Genomic DNA, 11,825 nt, shown 5'->3' with positions numbered 1-11,825 from the left:
CGCTGGGCGCCGGGTGAGTGGCGCGTTCCGGGCCGCGGGCGAGGGCGGAAGGGCCCTCCTGGCGGGCGGGCGAGCTGAGTGCGGCCTGCCCCGCACGGGTTCCGCGAAGCCTGGGCCTTGGGGATCTGGCGTCCCGGCAGCCGTCACGACCGACCCGCGGGGCTGCAGTCCGGCCCGTGGCCCGCAGCTTCTCTCTCAGGAACGACACGTGGGTAAATCCCGGTTTGAGGGGCCACCCTTCCAGCCGCAGAGCCTCTAGCTTCAGCATCTGTGTCGCAGTTCTCCAGCCCGCTACTCTCCGCGGTGGCCTGGGCCTGGGCGTGGGGGTGAGGGGGCAGGTGCGGGTAGTTCTGGGTTCGGCTCTAAGCTGGCCTCCTTTCTCCAGATCCTGGGGGGGGGCTCTCCAAACGACGCTGGGAAAGTGGCCCGGGCCTCGAGCCCCCCGATGCTAGAGGAGATGCAGAGCCGCACCTGCCCTGGCGGGAATAGAGGTGGCCAGGAAGATGTGATGGACAGGATGTCGTCCCACCCTTGGGCCTGGAGGATGATCGTGGGTGGGGAGAGGGGGTTTGGCAGCGCTGACCTGGCTCTTTCCTGAGGGTCCCTTTCCCGAGATGTGTGCATAATCCCAGCGGCAGCCTCTCCGATGTTGGGAACATTTCACCTCCTCACCGGCTGGCTACATAGTGGTGTGGGATCCTCAGGGCCTGAGATCTACTTCCCGAGAGTGTTAGCTGGAGACCGGCTTTGAACTCGAGCAGATTGTGGGCAGCACTCACGCTCGTCGTGGTCCCGCAGCACTTCCTTCCTCTGAGGTCCAGTCCCAGTGAGCGAGAGCAATAAACGTCTTTTGCCCACTTGGGACCTGAGAGATGCCAATCTAACCATGGCTCCAGGTGATACCTTGCTCCTATCCACAGAGGCGGGACTTTAGTTCCTATTGTAGATGTAACCTTGTCACAGTATCTTCTCCCCCTTTTTAAAAATTAAAATTACCGGGGTTGTATTGTGGTTAATAAGATCATACAGGTTTTAAGTGTACAGTTCAATAATACATCATCTGTATATTGCATTGTGTGTTCACCACCCAAAGTCAGATTTCCTCCTGTCACCATATATCTGACCCCCTTTACCCTGTCTACCTCCCTGCTCTCCCTCCTAATACCGGCCATACCCACAGTGCCCTCCTATGGGAGATAACGGTGAGAAGTTGGGAGGGATCGCTCTATTTTTTCACAAGCCTACACACATGGCTCCAGTCTCTCCTGGGGCGATGGCGAGGGGTCTGTCACTCCTGGAAGGGTCTTGGGGACGATAGCTGAGAAGGCCCAGGCGACACCCGCGGGCTGGCAGGGAACGGGTGGTCAGGGCAGCAGCTGAACTGGGACAGGGCATTGCCATTGGCACAGTTCAAGGAGCTGCCGGGCACACCCAGTGCCCCTCGGGTCAGGGAGGAAGGCGTTGGTGTCCTCGGGAGCAGAAACCAAATGGCCATGGGCCACGGAGGAGACGGCACTCTCACTGGTATGGCCTTCGGGAGGTCCCCTCCCTGAACCCCACGGACAGTTGTGAGGAGAACATAAAACAAGAAGCACACAGCAGGTACTCGGTTCCCTTCAGAGCCGCAGCGGCAGGGACACAGGTCAGTGACAGTGGCAGCCACAGGCAGGCACAGGGGACAGATTCGCAGGGGAGTCTGGTCCGTGCCTCACTCGGGCCCGCTCCTCTTGTTATTCTCAAGGCGGAAGCTTGGCAAACCCTCCTGCTCCCTCGCGTTAGGCCGCAAGCAACAGACAGGGCGTCTGGCCGACCTCCGGCCCAGGCCGTGTGCCCCTTACCCGTGTGGGTGTGGGAACGGTCCCAGTGCAGCGTCTGGCTCCCCTCGGCCACCCCAGGGCCACCCGGCAGCTCACAGGCCCCCGCCCCCAGTTGAGCTCCCGCTTCACTTCCGGCACCGAGGGTGGCCCATCTCTCAGCGTCAGCGGTGTTTAGACAATTTCAGGTTACATTTGATCCAGCCAATTCTATGTGTTATAACGGGGTGGACCGCGTTAGCCTGGTGTGTTGTGGAACCAGAAGTCGGGTGTATTTTTACTTCCTTTTGTTCATTTCATTCAGGTTTCTTTAAATGAAAGAGTATCAATTTAATTTTTCTTGAATTCACAGAAGAAAAAGGAGCTAAGCAGAAACTGAAAGATTGATGATTTTCAGATAAATGCTTATTCAAGGCAAGGTATTTTTGATTCCGAAAACTTTCTAAAGTTAAAAAAACTATGAAAACATTAAGCGGCATACACATTTTTAAAGCTATGTTCTTGTAAGCAGATGCAGCTGTTTTCAGGTTCTATAACAGTGATTTTTAACTTTTTTAATGTAAAGGTAATTTTAAACATAAAAATCAGAACACATCACTGACTTCCAAAACATAAAAGCTAACATCTTACCTCCCATTTTTTAATTAAGAAAAATCACAGCTTAAAATACAAGGTTACTTTTGTAATTCTAATCACAGCTCATCTAAGCAAAATATCCTGTAAAAGTGACAGATCACACTTGGGAGGGGAACACATCTTTCACAGTGGGAAATGGGCAGTGGAGGCCAACGTGCACATGAGCCTTAACTCGGCCACGTACTGAGTGACCTTGGGTAGGTGACTCTCGGGCTGCTTCATCATCTGTGAAATAAAGAAGGAACGTCTGCCTCCTGCGATTGGGAGGGGCGCACAAGACGGCGCAGGTCTGGTACGCCTGGTTTGGGCTCGGGTTGTGCGGGTGAATAGCACCCCCACCTGTGCTTGAACCAGTGAGGCGTGCGAAGCAGGAAAGGCTCCCTTTCCCCTGGTCACGGGCTGGGGCGACAGTGGTGTCCTCAGGCTGAGTGCCGGTTAGATGGACTCCTGCCTGCTCATAGGCGGTGCAGGATGGCTGCAGCCTCTCCTTGGGGGGCTGCCCCCGAACACCCCAGGCTGGGAGGAGCAGATGGACCCTGCACCCTTGTGCAGGAGGCTGGCTGCTGCACGCCTGGCTCTTCTCCCCTTCCATTCATTCGGCTAACCCCGCACCCCTTTGGAGAGGAGAAGGGGTCGAGTAAGTGGGCAGGGTCCTCAGCAGACACCCCTCCTCGGGACATGAGCGGCACAGGGGCAAATGCTCCGCCAGTGCCCGGTCTGTAGTAGGGATTCAGTGAGGAGCTGTGATGGTGACACCATTCAAAGCACTCATACCCATGTGACGAACCAGTGCCAGGATATGAATGGGGCACTGTTGCAGGTGGCGGGGCGTCGTGTGCTCCCCATCTTTACTGAGAATCGTGTGTGTACATGAGTAAATGTGAAATCGGTTTTGTCCCAGGAAAGATCTGGATGAATGTGTTTCCACAGCTCACAGCATCTACCTGCTGAATTGCTGGAGATTTTCGTTGCCTCTAGCTTACATTTCTTTATCATTTGGAATATTTTTACAACATGTATCTTATGTTTTTAATTGCTAAGAATTAAAAAGAGATAAAAGTAAAGCAGAACCAGACATGAGACAGGAGTGTGGTCCTGGTTTTATAAGATATTGGTGCAGAGAAAGGAGTGACAACCCCTGGTCGTTCGGTGAGTTCGCGGCAACTTTTTTCTTTAAAAAAAGAGCATAATTGACCCTTCTATCTTAAAAATTAATTAAAAGTAATTCTTATAAGTGGGAGAAAGGTTTTTTTAAGCCAAGTTAGCGGGCCTTCGACTCAAAAGCGTTTTCGGTGAATGCCACCAGGCAGTGGTCATACATGTTGTGTCACCTGAGTCACAGAGCCACAGTGAGTAGGCTGCTGCTCCCGGAAGCTGTGTCACCAGACTAGTGGGCAAAGTCACAGACTGTGCTCAGCTCCGGTTTTGCCCAAGAGCGGTGTACGCGTGCCAGCCCCTGTCCTGCACAGCTGATAGGCTGTCCGCGAGCATAATGCGGGTGTCGCTTCCGGTTGCTGTAATAGAGTCAAAAATGGGATTTTCAACAAGAAACCTGATTTCCTATATTCCTTCTCATAGGCGAGTGGTGGCTCTGCCTCATCCACATGTCCCGTGGGGTGGGAGACAGGCGGGGTGCACACATCTATTGTCTCACTGCTGGACCTCGGTCACAGGGTCACACCCAGCTCCACGGGACTCTAGGAAATTAGTCGCCCGCTGGGTGGCCATGTGCTCACGGAAGTTTCAGGTGGGATTGCTGTCATGCAGGGACGCAGGATGCTGCTCAGTCTTCAGTCTCTGCCGCAGTTTACCCCAGTGGCCACCCTTCGTCCCACCCCAAGCCATAGTTACTACCTCTGCCCAGAGCCAGGCTCTCTGGTGGCGTGTGGCTGTCTTCAGCAGGCACCAATGCAGCTTCACTCAGTCACGCTCTAAACTCAGACAGGTCCTGGCCTCCCTGTGTGCGGTCTCCACCACCCAGCGAACGAGCTGGGTAACTGGGTGGCCGCAGAGACGCGCCCACAGGTCGCTGCCACAGTGGTTCCCTGTTGATGCGCAGGCGTGTCCTGACAGGTGGCCGTTAAAGCGAAGCAGTGCTGGGACCTGTGACCCAGCAGCCGCATTGCTTGAATGCAGCCAGCAGGAGCAGGGGCCTCTGTGTAGCACAAGGTGGGTGGGGGCCATCAAGGCGGCCTTCACAGCCCCAGACTGCAGCAGCTCAGATGTGCATGACCGAGGGTGTGACGAGGCACGACGTGTCCGCACAGGGCGGTGCTGGGCCCAGTGGCAGAGTGGACACCTGTGGGCCTGCTGGTGAGTGTTCGCAGACACCTTTGGGCAATGAAAACCTGGAATTAGAGAGGTGATGGTTCCCCGACCTTAGGGATGGTCTAAAAAATACCGAATCATGCACTCTAAGATGGTGCTACGGTCCGTGAATTGTATTCCACCAAAGCTGGGCAGAGGTTGAAAAGGAGCTGACAAAAGGGAGTATACTGTGTGACAGTGTGTAAATAAATGTAAAAACGGGCGGGTGCACCTGCAGTAGGAGAGACGCCCCCTGGGAGCGGTCCCTCCGGCGCCAGGTGTGTTCTGCAGGGCCGCGGGCTGGTCGTCTCACGTGCACACCTGCAACTTCTTGCTCAGTAGGAAGCAGCGCAGTAGGATGCGCTGTGTGGCTACGGGGCACGTGTCACCTGCCACGGCGCCCCCCCCGCCCAGCTCTGCCCGGAGGCACGTACTCGTGCCTGGTGGCCACGTTGGAAACAGGTTTTGAGGACGTGGTTCATAGTGTAGCGGTGAGCATGTCTGCTTTACACGCAGAAGGTCCTGGGTTCGCGCCCCAGTGGAGCCACGGGCCCTGGTCTGCAGTCACGCCACCCCGAACAAGCCCGATGTCTGATCCCGGAAGCTAAGCAGAGTCGGGCCTGGTTAGAACTTGGATGGGAGACCACCTAGGAAGACCAGGTGCTGCAGGCGTAAATAATAATAATAAATAATTATTAAAAAAAAAAAGCAATGGGTTTGGAGGGCATGCCTGTGTGGGGCTGCAGCAGCCCGTCTGTTGATCCCTTGTGGGAACACCTGTCACTGTGCCTGCCCCCACCGATGGCCGTTTTGGGGTTGTGCACTGGGCTGCTGCAGGGCAGGCTCGTGGTGCTGTGGACGAGAGCAGCGGGTTTTGACCTCTGCCTGGATCGAGGACAGCTCAGCCCGTGTCACAGGGCGGGTTGGTAAACGTGGCGGGAGAAAGTGGACCTTTTGTCATCGGCTGAGAGGGAAGAGGGACTGTTGCACATTTGAGGAGAGAAGGGAGGGCGGGGAATGGGCTCGTGGAGTTGGGCAGTGCAGGGGCTGCCGCGGGCGAGGCGTCTGAGTGGAGAGCTCGGCAGTGATGCTGGATCCGGCCCGACGCGTTTCCCACGCGAGGCGGGAGCGGGAGCAGAGGGCAGAGGCTTGGGGTTGACAACCCAGAATGGACAGGGCGCCACTGGCCGCGGGGTCTGAGCTGGGCGGGGAGGCGGAGGGGCCTGAAGGGCCGGGGACAGTGTGGGGCGGTGGGGCGGAGCGGAGCCCGGGAGCCCCCCCCCCACCGTGTTAACAAGGGGAAGATGACTTTACTCTCTTTTATTTCAGATTCTGGTATAGGAGCTGGTGACAAGAAGGTGACTTGGGAGCCTGAACTTCTGAGGATGGACATCTGCATAAGACAATGTCAGAAACACTCAAAGTGACGGAACCCCCAACTCCTGAGTCCGGGGGGGTCTCTGAGCCCAGGTCAGGGGGGCTGTTGGGATGCCTGGAGGGCCAGAGCCAGCAGAGCTCCCTGTCTCGGGAGGGAGGCTTCAAGCAGGTGACGGTCACCCACTGGAAGATCCAGACAGGAGAGGCCGCCCAGGAGCCGGGCGCGCGGGGAGCAAGGCCGGCTCTGAGCTCGAAGCTGCTCCTACTTCAGAGGGAGCTCGTGGGCGGGGAAGCCGGCCCGCGTGACGCTTGCGACCGGGGCCCCGCGTTGCATTCGGACCTGGTGACACAGCAGCGTTCCCATGGCGGGGAGGAGCCTCGCGGATGCGGCCAGTGCGGGAAGGGCCCAGGCCAGAGCGCCCGCCTCGCCGAGCGCCAGGGCGCGCCCAGCGGGGAGAGGCTGCCCGCGTGCGGCGCGTGCGGGAGGGACTCGGGCGCCCGCGCGCACGCCGGGCCGAAGCCGTGCCGCTGCGCGCAGTGCGGGAAGGCGTTCTGGCACAGCTCGGACCTGGCGCGGCACCAGCGCGTGCACACCCGGGAGCGGCCTTTCGAGTGCAAGGAGTGCGGCAAGGGCTTCGGCCAGAGCTCCTTGCTCATCCGGCACCAGCGCATCCACACCGGCGAGCGGCCGTACGAGTGCAGCGCCTGCGGCAAGGCCTTCATCCGCAGCTCCAGCCTCACGCGCCACTACCAGGTGCACACGGAGCTGAGGCAGTACGAGTGCCAGGAGTGCGGCAAGGCCTTCCGCCACCGCTCCGACCTCATCGAGCACCAGCGCATCCACACCGGCGAGCGGCCCTTCGAGTGCGCTGAGTGCGGCAAGGCCTTCATCCGCAGCTCCAAGCTCATCCAGCACCAGCGCATCCACACCGGCGAGCGGCCTTACGTCTGCGGCGAGTGCGGCAAGCGCTTCAGCCAGACGTCAAACTTCACGCAGCACCAGCGCATCCACACCGGGGAGAAGCTGTACGAGTGCGCCGAGTGCGGCAAGGCCTTCTTCCTGAGCTCGTACCTCATCCGGCACCAGAAGATTCACACCGGAGAGAGAGTGTACGAGTGCAAGCAGTGCGGGAAGGCGTTTCTCCAGAAAGCCCACCTGACGGAACACCAGAAGATCCACACCGGCCACAGGCCCTTCGAGTGCAAGGACTGCGGGAAGGCCTTCATCCAGAGCTCCAAGCTGCTCCTGCACCAGGTCGTGCACACCGGGGAGAAGCCCTACGTGTGCGGGCACTGCGGGAAAGGCTTCATCCAGAGGTCAAACTTCCTCCAACACCAGAAAATTCACAGCGAGGAGAAACTCTATGACTGTGGTCAGTACGGGCGGGACTTCAACTCGAGCCCCGACTTGAGAAGCGACGAGGGCGTCCACCAGGGGGCGCTGTGCTTGAGTCCGGCCCCCGGACATTCCGGGGAGAAGTCCGCAGGCCAGGGGGAGCGTCCAGACAGCTCGTAAAAAAACAAAAACAATTATTCTCCAACTCGACGAGTGACGTGTGGGAGGGCGTGGCGTGAGCCCTAATTCATGTGACGTTGGACATGCCAGCATTTCCCAAGGTCACGGATGGGGCTGCTGCAGCCACGCGCGGGCTGCCACCTACCGCTTTGCACCTAGGAATGGACAGCGGACTCGGAGCTGGAATAGTTGGGGGCAGGATGAATTGCACAATTGCAATTCATCCCTGAGTTAAATCCCTTCGAAGGAGAACGGGGTATCTAATCCTATTACTTAAAAGAGAATTACGTAGCGAATTTCGCCCTATCAGAAAGGCAAATGGAAGAAAGACTCTTTCCTTCTGGAAACCACAGGTCGGTTCCCCGTGGTCCGTAGGGTACATCCTGAGCTCCCGCTCCTGCGTCCTAAGGCCTTTTGCTTCCCGGAGCCTTGTGTCCCGCCGCTCAACTCCCTGCCACACGGCACCAAAGCAACACTAACTGACGTTCCCACGTAACCACGCTGTCTCTGCCGCCAGGCCTTCGTCTTGTCTGGGTGCTCTCCCCTCCTCTCCGCTCAGCTCTGCAGCCTGAGTCATAACCGGTCTCAGCGTCACGTCCCCCTCCCCCATGCTGGTCACGCAGTTCTCACCTCTGGCACTGCACTTACTTTTCGATACATCAGAATTATGTTCTTATATATTATCATTATTACACCTTTAATTCCTAAAGGACAGCGGTCCTATCTGATTGGTGCGTCCCAGGCATCTAGCGCAGAACAAAAAGCACACCCCGAGCCCATGTGTGACTGCCACCTCGCTTGTCCTTCCTGTACTGCTGTTTTTCAAACTTGGATTCTGTTGTTTTGTAAAGTACAATCTACCGGTCTGCTGGAAATGCCTCCTCTCGCAGCCCTGTCGATGCCTCCTGCTCGTACTTAGGCCACACATAGCGGGCGATGGCCAGTGTGAGGCCAGTGCCCGCGTACGTGTGACCCGTGACCATGCACTTGCTTTGGGGAGGGTGGCCTTCACTCAGCTGTCCATGTGTCCCTGATTTGCCCAGTGGGTGCACAGTCCCAGTGGACAACACGACTTTTCTGTCTTAGCTCCGTGAATTGGACTCGACACTTCCTGTCACTCTCTGCTCTCTGGCTCATTTTGTCATTTACTTGAAAACGTGCTGCTCTGTAAAGACTAGTGTCGAGGACTGGGGGACAGAGATGAGGAAGACCCCATCGTCCTGAGGTCATTCCAAGTCTGACGGGGAGACAGATGACGGCACACCGAGTGGCACGTCGAAGTCGCAGCACGCCCTGGGTGAGGAGCTGACGGACACAGCGTGGGGGACCGGGACGGCTTCACAGAGGAGGCGGCATTGAGCTGGTCTACAAAGTAGACACGCGACAGCGAGAGGAGAGCCGGGAGGGCGTCTGGAGGACGGTGGGCGCTGCGGCCGGCGGAGCCAGGCGGGCGCCGGGTCTCCTCGCGCAGTGGGCAGCTGTCCGTCAGGACGCTCAGTGTCGCCTCTGAAGTCTTTTCTCTGAAAATTAACCCAAACACCCAGTTTTTAAATTATGTCAATTTTTTTGCCCATGAAGACGTTAAACTTAGAGTTCTTAAGAAATTCCGGCAAGCCTAGAAGCCGTGAGGGGGTAAGTAATTCAACAAGGGCGTGGAGTGTCCTGTCTGGAGCGCTCACCGCACAAAGTGGTGTGGCCGCAGGTGGCACCAGGCCACAGCCACCTCTGTCGAGGTCCAGTTTCTTCTCTACAGTAAACACCTATTTTAAACGTGCAGAGTCCTAACAAATCTATACATCAGTGTAACCACCATCAGAGTCAAGAAAATAACATTTTTGTCACCCCAAAACGTTCCCTTTTGCCCTTTTGCAGTTAATCCCACCCCAGCCCCAAGTAACCCCCACCCCCCGTGGGTTTAGATTAGGTTTGCTTGTTCTAGGACTTCATAGACATGGATGCGTAACACGTAGCCTTGTGTGTCTTACTTTGCACTTCGGCATGTTTCAGAGATTCAGCCAAGTGTAGTTACCTGTCGCAGTAGCTCTGCCGAGTCGTGCGCCACTGTGTGGATGAACCAGCGCACGATGAGACTCGTCTGTTGATAGAAATTTGAGTTTCCGGTTTTGGCTCATGAATAAAACTGCTACGAGCATTTGTGTAAAAGTGTTTATTTGGACATACCTCTTTATTTCTCTTGGGTAAATGCCTAAGAATGTAATTGCTGAGTTATAAGCGTGTTTAACTTTACAAGAAATTGCCAAAAAGTTCTCCAGACTGATTCATGTCACACCCTTGCCCCAGTGTGTCAGGGCCCCAGCTGCTGCATACCCTCACCAAGTGACATGCTCTGTATGTTATCAGTTTTTTCAAATTCTAGGCTTGTTTTATGGTTCGTCCTGGTGAATGTTCTATGTGTCCTTATGCATTCTGCCTTGGTGGCGGGCGGGGGTGGGAGTGTAGTGTCCTATAAATGTCAATCAGGTCAAGTTGTCTAATAGTTTTGTTCAAGTTTTCTATATCTTTACTGATTTTACTTTTCTATCTATTACTGAGAGAGGAGTGTTGAATTCACTGATTATAATTGTGGATTTATCTGTTTCTCCTTCAGTTCTGTCAACTTTTACTTTATGCATTTACAGCTCTGTTTTGGGGTTCATACACATTTAGAATTGTTATGTTTTCTTGACCCTTTTGCTATTTAAAAGGATCTGTCTTTATTTCTGGTATTTTCTTTTTCAATTAGAGTTGACATTCAATGTTATAATATTTTCAGGTGTACAGCATAGTAGACATTTATATTACCTGGTATTTTTTAAAACCTAAAATCTGACTCATATTAATATAGCTATTCTAGTTTTATGATTAGTATTTCCTTGGTGTGATTTTTCTTTTAGCCTATCTGTATCAGTATACTTAAACTATTTCCTGTAGGCAGTTTATATCATGTCTTGCTTTTTTATCCAGACTGACGAATAGTCTTTTTAAAATTTTTATTTATTTTATTTATTTTTTATTTTTACGTCTGCAGCACCTGGTCTTCCTAGGCGGTCTCCGGTCTGAGTACTGAGCAGGGTCGGGCTTGTGCCGGGCGGCATGGCCACAGCCCGATGAATAGTCTTTTAACTGGAGACCTGATCTGCTCTACATTTAATGTCAATGGGACTGATTCTAAATCTCCCATCCTGCTGTTTGTTTTCTGTCTGTCCCATGTATTCTTTGTCTTCATTTTCCTGTTTTTTTTTGGGGGGGCTGGGGGGGCGGTGAGTATTTGCTGTACATATTTGTTTAGTTTCTTTGTTGCTCTGTTTTACTATGTATATCTTTAACTGTGTTATTTTCACATACAGTATAAGAAATTTGTAAGAAATTTACAATATTCTTTCATTTCTCCTGCCTGTGCTTTGTGCTAGTGTTTACTGCTAATAATTGTTTTTACTTTAAACAGTGATTTCTTAATGACATTTTAACATTAGGAGAAAAGCTCTACTATTTTCCATTTTCGTTGCAAGTTTACATCTTGTACCCTGCGACCCACGCATTGTCCTGCATCGTATACTTTATTGCGGGTCTGCCAAGGACAAGTTCTGTCAGCTTTTGTCTTCTGAAAATATCTTATTTTGCCTTCATTTTTTTTACGTGTACTTTTGCTGGATATAGACTTTTAGGTTGACAGGTTTTTCCTTCTTTGCCTTGAAGACGTCGCCCCCTTGTCTTCCGGTTTGTAGCCTTTCCGCCGGGCACGTGGCGGTCATCCCTGTCCTTGTCCTCCTGTATAGGTCCTTTTTCCCTTTGGGTGCGTTTGAGATGTGATCACTAGCTCCAAGCCACTTGGTTATGATGTGCCTCGGTATGTTTTCTCTGTTTTTACCCTGCTTGGGGTTTATTGGTTTTGGACGTGTGGGTTTAGACTTTTCATCAGATTCGGAATCTTTTCCATCAGTTTCCGAGTGGCGGGGGGCGGGGCTTGTTGGTGAAGGGGGACGGGGAGGGTGTGGGGGTGCTGGGTGTCGCGGGGCCGCCCGTCCTGCCCTTTGTGCGGTGGTGCTGGGGACTGAGTTGCTGGGGCGGCGGGGGAGGCCAGGTCAGGGCACAGGCCAGGGGGAGGCGAGAGGGTCACTGGGCGGGGCATCGCAGACTACCTGGCGCAGGGACGTCCAGTCTGGACTCGGGCTAAG

At 54.4% G+C, this 11,825-nt stretch overlaps 1 protein-coding gene across 3 annotated transcripts; it reads left to right on the top strand.

The window, feature by feature from the left end:
- ZNF623 (zinc finger protein 623) lies at positions 1 to 10,367 on the top strand. Of its 3 annotated transcripts, none has more exons than XM_011374908.2 (2): positions 1 to 13; positions 6,087 to 10,367. In XM_011374908.2, exon 2 carries the CDS (start codon positions 6,163 to 6,165, stop codon positions 7,648 to 7,650), a length of 1,488 nt encoding a protein of 495 aa, XP_011373210.1. In that variant the 5' UTR covers positions 1 to 13; positions 6,087 to 6,162; the 3' UTR covers positions 7,651 to 10,367. The 3 variants fall into 3 exon arrangements, with proteins under 3 accessions (XP_011373210.1, XP_011373211.1, XP_011373212.1); XM_011374909.2 differs by lacking the exon at positions 1 to 13 and adding an exon at positions 30 to 208; XM_011374910.2 differs by lacking the exon at positions 1 to 13 and adding an exon at positions 30 to 212.
- The last annotated feature ends 1,458 nt before the right edge of the window (positions 10,368 to 11,825 follow it).

This window comes from Pteropus vampyrus, unplaced genomic scaffold (genome assembly GCF_000151845.1).
Source record: "Pteropus vampyrus isolate Shadow unplaced genomic scaffold, Pvam_2.0 Scaffold256, whole genome shotgun sequence".
Lineage (NCBI taxonomy): Eukaryota > Metazoa > Chordata > Mammalia > Chiroptera > Pteropodidae > Pteropus > Pteropus vampyrus.
The sequence above is the reverse complement of the archived record's forward strand: the minus strand, read 5'-3'. Positions and strand labels throughout refer to the sequence as shown.

Bases quoted from the DNA above. Each gene is read 5' to 3' on its own strand.
- ZNF623 (XM_011374908.2), top strand. From the start codon at position 6,163: ATGTCAGAAACACTCAAAGTGACGGAACCCCCAACTCCTGAGTCCGGG.